The sequence below is a fragment of the Quercus suber genome, unplaced genomic scaffold (genome assembly GCF_002906115.3).
Source record: "Quercus suber isolate HL8 unplaced genomic scaffold, Cork oak 2.0 scaffold_83, whole genome shotgun sequence".
Classification (NCBI taxonomy): domain Eukaryota; kingdom Viridiplantae; phylum Streptophyta; class Magnoliopsida; order Fagales; family Fagaceae; genus Quercus; species Quercus suber.
Window position 1 is genome coordinate 670,841 of NW_027069548.1, and position 7,331 is coordinate 678,171.

The following is a 7,331-nucleotide window of genomic DNA, read 5'->3' on the forward strand; positions in this document are numbered from 1 at the left end:
GGTGGATAAAAAAAAAAAAAAAAAAAAAAAAAAAAAAAAACTAAAAGGGAATGAAAATACAAAAATCCATCATATCAGGAAGAGAAATGAAATTAACCATATCCGAAGCATTTGCCCATTCGAACAAAGTCTGAAAGAAAAAGAGCTTCAACTCATGAATCGACCTTTCATCATCTTTTCAAAATATGTGTATTCCCATCCCTCCATATGACCCATATAAGACAATTGGCGATCATACCCCAAAGCACCTTAGTTTTGGGTCTGAGAAACTTTTGTGACCAACTAGCTATAAGTTCCACCACACTATTATGTATGTTGGCCCTTGTAATTGGATCTCCAAAATTATGTTAGACTTGTCCCCGTCAGATGTTGAATGTTGGCTCTACACACTTCTAATTGTCATTGTCACCATGCAGAAAACATACTTTTAATTGTCAAAACTGGAGTCTTTCTTAAAGATTTGGTTTGATACACTCACTGTGTGTTTGATATTTTTTTTCCTCTTTTCGTGAAGTTATCTTCACTTCTCAAAGAAAGGAAACAAATAGTCAAAAATGGAATAAGCAACTGGATCCTTTTTCACATGGCTGCACAAGTTTCTATCTCATCTTTATTATGTACTTGAATACTCAGTTTTAGCAATTTCTTGAAAAGATAGAATTGGTTCATGAATAATGTTAGGGTTTGTTACTTTAGATGACTGAAACCAGATTCTGTGTGTTTCCCACCTTACGCGGCTCCTTTAATAGCTTACTGTCAGTAACTGGTCTTTACAGTTTAAGAATAATGTTATTTTCTAACTTGCTTGCTGATGCACGTTGGATAATAAGTGAACCTGTGGCATCTATTCTGTCTTTTGTAGTGATGAGGAAATATATATTGACTTATTTGTTTTCTATTGATAGGTTTTATTCATGATATCCAGTGAGCCAGCTCCAATGCTTGAGGATAAAGAAAAATGGTTTGGTTTTAAGTCTATTATATTCACATATTCTGTAACAGTTATTGTTAGTGCTAACTTGCAAGTTTAGAAGCGCCTATGTGAATACAAAATGCAATGCATTAGAAGAAAAAACACTTACTCTTAAATATGAAATTAAGTGCACCTAAATTGCAAAACATGCACACCTTTTTTTGCCTAGCATTTAGAGCCAATATATATTTTTTAATTAAGAAATTATGTAATTTAATTGAAAATTATGGCTGGATCTAAAACCAATTATAATATACTATTGATTAGTTATACTAATTCTTTTCTTACTGTCTAATATACCAAACACAATTATGTTTAACTCTATGTATCTAAAACTTTGGGATTCAGTTGAGAAGAAGACACCAAAAGTTCAAGGGACCTTTTTTTTTGGGGTGGTGGGGGGTGAAGGGAGCTGCTTATAATTTTTTTTTATTGGTAAGTTACACATGCTTAGTGGGTCTTGTACCCATCATCTCACCATCCATTATATTATTATGGGATTTGGAAGCTCGTTGGCTTTTAAAATTTTGTTGGCTTTTTGGGTGGCAAAAAATCCAAAAGCTGTATACAAGAACAAAAGGGACATGCCATTTAAAACAGAATAGTGTGCTCATCTAGTAGACCCAAAGAATGACACATGCAAAATGTGCACTTTATTTTGATCATGCATTTGCTTGTGTTTTGTGCCTAGAAGCCCTAGCCTCCACAAGGCCTTTGTGCTTGAGTGCACCTGATAAAAATACTTTGTGGTAGACCATAAATCTTTCTTATCTCTATATTATCCTTTAAATTTGGTCGGCACTTGTATGATAAAATATTATGTTAATCCTGTATAATCCTTATTCAATCACCTTTGGTCACATGGTGGATTTAGGGTTTTAATGGAAAAGAGGAAGGGTCTCGATTTTGGTGTATGGAAGAAGGAAAAAAGAGCTGAGTGGTTAGGTATCTACAGGTTAGCTTAAGAGTTGTGTTTGTTCCAGGAATGTTATCAAGGTCAGGAAACAGTGGGTGAGAGAGAGGCAATGGTCTTCCTCTCCTGCAGCAACATAGAGAAGAATTTATGTTGGTCATCTCTATGATATCTTTTTTAGACATCTTAAGATCTCATGCTTATAACTTCCCAAAATTTTGAGAATATATGTAGTTGCTTCAACCTCTTCTATAGCAGGGCTACATGACTGTCTTGACCCTTCAGTGGATATATATTTTTTTGTGTAATGGCTTGCTAGAAGCCTTGCTAAGGTAAGGGTGGGTGAAGTCAAACCTTCTTTGCTTCCATTTTCCTTGAAAATACATATTCATGCATTAAAAATCAATTTAAGTACAAAAAAATTAATCGTTTAACATTATTCTGAAACCATATATAAAATACATGAATCAACACAATAAGTATGATAATGCTCTCTAATAATGTTATAAATATGCAAAATGAAGCTGTTTTCACTAGCATTTGGTCTTTAGTCTCACTACTAACCTAAATTCAACTTGAATCAAGTTCAGTAGTGCTTTTAAGTAATTCTTTGTAAATGTAGCAGCTAACTCAACGAAGTTGTGATCCTATTATGATTCTTGAAGCTTTGAGTTTTGTAATTTACATTGCTGCTTCTGGCTGGAGCAATACAAGCTGTGGTTTTTATGTTCTACTTCAAGCTCTAGCAAGAAGTTTCTGAATTCATAGTGGTTCTTTTAACTTTCATTGCATACGTGCCCAAATCTTTCTTCTCTTAGTTATGACATTTCTCACTTCAACCATGATAAAAATGTATCTCCTTTGGCAGGTCTCTTTTGTTCCATGATTTTGTTGCAAAGTGCCTAACAAAAGAACCTCGTCAACGCCCTACTGCATCTGAGATGTTGAAAGTATGTTAAGCAACATGTCTATATGTATGATAAAAAAATCACATTATGGAAAAGATTTGGTGCATTAAATTTAAATGTTACTTGTACTCCTCTGTTCTTGCATGTTAAAATAATAGTATAGCTTAAGTATTTCCTCATATTATTGTCTATGCTGAGTAAGTAATCCAGATATTGTTTAAATTGTTTCTGTTTTGGCAATGCACATGTATCTTGTTTGGTTTTGATACATAACATATGGCTTGGATGTGAATGATTTAATGCCTCAGTTGTGTAGAAGAATTTTACAATATTTCACCAAAACTTGTTCAGAGTAGGCTATAGGATGTAATCTATTTATGACTAGAAGAAGCATTGATGTAGCATTACTAGCATTGTTTATGGGCTAATGTTCCATAGAGCTATGAGATCTTGTACATTTCTTTTGCCATAAAGCATTGATGATTAAGAAATTGTTTTGTGCATATTTTGTTACGTTCACATGTGTTCATTCTGACTTGAGCTATGGTTTCTATATTTATAACTTAGCACAAATTCATCGAGAAATGCAAATTTGGACCCTCTGCAATGTTGCCAATGATTGAAAAGGCGAAGGAATTTCGGGCCTCCATGGCTTTTCAAGCACAAAATCTTGCTCCAACTTTGCCTGGAGACAATGTATGTTGAAATTTCTCAATTGTAGTATTTACCCCAATCCATTCATCCCTCTCTTCCTCCTTCTGTTCCAAGCCCCTCCTCCCGGGGTGTCTCCTTTTACGAGATATTTTTTATTCATCTTGTTCTACTGTTTTGAATTTGAAATAGCCACTGGAAGTTCCAAATCGGAATGATGATTATGGAGATACAATTCCATCAAGGCCTTATAATATTGGGCTTCAAGTTGCAAATGAAGTACTTGCACCTAGCATTTTGAGGAAACAGCACATATCAGATGGTACAGAACTTGGTGGAGAAGGTATGCATCTCTTACATCTTATGTCATAATGCACATATTCTAGTCTGACTTTAGACTATGATTCAAACAGTGAAACTAAGTTTTGTTAGAATATCTTCAGAAAATTAATTGGCTGATTGGTTTTGATTCAGTTGAGTATTCATGGTAATGAACATCATCATCAACTTGAATATAACCATTTGGGAGTAAATGAAACATGTGAACCTAATTTATGAATCAAACTCCTCACACACACATTTGTGAAGGAATGTTAAGAAACATATTTTGATACCAGTAGAAAGCCAAGAGATTTTCATGTTTGGATTACATTTTTTAAGTTGTCTGCATAAGCATTGATCACAAGTAATTGCTAGCCAGCAGGTTATAACATCTTGCTGGATAATACTGTTTTTACCTGAGCACTATGTCTTCTGATGTATGTGAACTCCATGTATGACAGGTAATTTTGGCACTGTAATAGTTCATGAGGGAGATGAGATAGATAAAATGTCCACTCAGATGCTATTGTCCAGTGCTACAGAATCCTCACCTGCTCTTGAACATGTTGAAAACCTTTCTGCTAGTGGCATGGGAAACGAATCAGCTGCACCCCAGTACTCTTCTCACTATTTATATCTGATGTTAATTTAGGCACCTATATCTAGCTTTGTTATCCCTCCCTTTTCTTTTTAAAGTTGCATTTCAGGCTATTACATAAATGATTATTTTTTAGGATGTATAGTTGCAGACAGTGGTTTTGCAAATATCATCAAAGTTGATTTGAATTTGCTAAAAAAAGAAACTTTTGTGTTTTACAGTATATATGGTTGTAGACTGATTTTGCAAATTTCCTAAAATGTGGTTAGTTTATAGTTTATTACGTTATGCAAATGCTCTTAATATATACCGCTGCTAAACTGTCATCCTTTGATGTTACTTCTTTGTTTATGTGGTACTTAAAATTGTGGTTTTCATTTTCAAGTTGAAAAGTGTGTTTTTGAACGTTCAAGGGTACACCAAATTTATTGGGATAATTTTTCAGGGTGGAGAATATAAGAGGTGTTGATGTTAACAATACATTGGTTGGAGAATCAAATTCTGTTACACAGACCATACGGGCATCTTCTGACTTTGTATCTAGCTCTACTGAACAGATCCTCAAGACAAAAGGTATTAGTCATGAGAAACTTGGGGGTGGCAGTAGTATAAGAAGTAGCACATTGAAGAATGATACTGTTCGCCGGAAAGCTTTTGCATTGCAGGATAAGGTAATATTTGAACTGAATTCTATATTTACCAAATGATAAGTGAGTTGTACTTATATACAGTCTGCTTTAGAAGTAAGCAATTTAAAGGCCACTCAGAATTATTTTAAGATACGGGATTATAAATGTTGGAATTTTTTGCAGACTCAAACGTTCAGTTATTATGAACATTAGATTTGGATTATTCACATATTGAAATGTAGACCATGGGTAGCTTAGGATTTATTGACTTGACATTCAGGATGGCTTGCTTCTTCATTTTGTTTATCACATAGCTTACTTTTCATGCAGTTGGATTCTGGTCTTTTGTTTTACTTGTTCCCATTTTGCTCTTTTTCACTTTTTTTAGGAGCCTCAGAAAATGCTTATTTCTGTGGCTGGAAGTTGGGGCCTGCTAACCTATGTTTCAATGTCTATGTCATTTGCAGCTTTGGTCCATATATGCGGCTGGTAATACAGTACCAATTCCATTCTTGAGGGCCACTGATATATCCCCTATTGCTCTCTTGTCGGACAATGTTCTTGGAGGTATGCAGCGGGACAAAAGTGAAACTGTAGCCGTTGAGGCATTGAAGGAGCTCTTTACTGGTGATGGACAGTCTAAAAAGGGCCGAAGAGGACAAAATGAGGTTAAACCTGTGTGTGTGTGTGTGTGTGTGTGTGTGCTCGCGCTCTTGTGTGCCATTTGATATGGGTTTCTTATCTGTTTGATGTGCTGCAGATGCCCCTTCCTCCAAGCATGTACCGGAGACTCACTTCAAGTTCTACCCTATTGAATTTGGCACAGGCTTTAGCATACCACAAAATGTAGGGCTTCTTTACTTGTCCAATTATGGGGTTATTTTTTTTCCCATCTGAAAATATTGACCTTACATAAATGTCTACTTTCCTGTTGGGGTATATTGTTTGCAGGTGTTATGAAGATATGCCACTCCAGGAGTTGCAAGCAGCACAGGAGCAACAGACCATTCAAAATCTGTGTGATACACTTAGAACAATTCTGCGGTTGTAGGTTGGCATTTTTATTTATTTATATAGATACAATATATGTTAAACTTATGATATCCGCTCCATGATGATTGCTCCTTATCATAAGGCCAAGACACCAATTGATTTTTGGTGTAAGCATTTAATGCTATGTCTTATGTAATTTTTGATTTGTTTCTTCATCTATCCAGTTTTGTTAAAGTTCTGGACAGGCAAAGGCAAAGGGTGTAGTTGTAGCCTGACAATTATTGGCGCAATTTTTTTTATTTTTATTTTTATTTTTTTAAAAGTAGGGCTTTAGCTTTACTCAATTTGTAAATTCTCAAATGCCTTCTCATCTCTAATCAAATGTAATTTTTTATTGAGATATTTGTCATGAAGTCCTAAAGAAGACGTTCGTCTATGATTGAAAACTCCTGTTCATTTCCTATCGGTATATACCAAATTGACCTGACCCTAACGCTGGAGACAGAACCTCGGATAAGGCTGAAATGGATTTTTCCGTCTTCTAAATTTTAAAAGTAGTTTTTTATATTAATTTTTGATCTTTTCGTCATCTTCCATTAAATTTATTTAAAGTCACCTATAGTTTTTTTTTAATCTTTTAATGAAAAATAGAGTAATTTATTATTTAGGTTCTATTTGGCGATTTTTTTTTTCTGAATTTATTATTTAGGTTCTTATTACTATGGTGATGCGTTGTAATTAGTGTATTTTAAAGAAAAACTTAAAGTTTGCTTCTTATGACAAATTAAACCTTGGTTTTTCAATGTAATCTTTTATACTATTATTTAAAAGGCTTCTCTTGTTTGGACTTCTACTTTTAGATGTCCAAAATATTCATATCTCACTCGATTACAAGTTTCCAACTAACATGGATAATCTTAAAAAACCAACTATTCTATCCTATTTTTTTTTTCAAAAGAAAAAACTACTAGGCTCATCCATCCAAAAAGTGATATGCCCATAGTATTTTCACAACAAATCATAGGTAATAAGTTTTTATTGGTTCTAATTTAAACCTACAATTTAAGTTACTTTTTTGTTTATCCATAACAACCAATAACAAATTACTACTTAGGATTTATTGTGAAAGTGTTTGTGAAAATATTGTGGAGATAGCATTTTTCCATCCCTCCCACTAAGTCAGCGATTTTTTTTTCCCAAGACTAACGTGTTTCCTTTTTACTCTTTTCTTTTTTGATTTTACGTTTCCCCTTGCTCCCTAATATATCTCACTGCTTGTTTGTTTGTTTGTTTGTTTTTTTTTTTTTCAAATCAATTCTTCTTTATTTTGAATTTGAAGGGAGGA

At 34.0% G+C, this 7,331-nt stretch overlaps 1 protein-coding gene across 1 annotated transcript in view; it reads left to right on the forward strand.

Moving 5' to 3' along the window:
- LOC112006896 (serine/threonine-protein kinase 1) overlaps nt 1–6,388 on the forward strand; it is a 25,697-nt gene extending 19,309 nt beyond the window's left edge. The window contains exons 10-18 of the mRNA XM_065773933.1: nt 906–961; nt 2,755–2,836; nt 3,362–3,490; nt 3,638–3,788; nt 4,228–4,381; nt 4,810–5,035; nt 5,461–5,661; nt 5,754–5,839; nt 5,945–6,388. Coding sequence (XP_065630005.1) covers nt 906–961; nt 2,755–2,836; nt 3,362–3,490; nt 3,638–3,788; nt 4,228–4,381; nt 4,810–5,035; nt 5,461–5,661; nt 5,754–5,839; nt 5,945–6,044 — 1,185 coding nt within the window. The 3' untranslated portion in view covers nt 6,045–6,388. The remainder of the gene's footprint in view (nt 1–905; nt 962–2,754; nt 2,837–3,361; nt 3,491–3,637; nt 3,789–4,227; nt 4,382–4,809; nt 5,036–5,460; nt 5,662–5,753; nt 5,840–5,944) is intronic.
- Nucleotides 6,389–7,331: the final 943 nt, after the last annotated feature.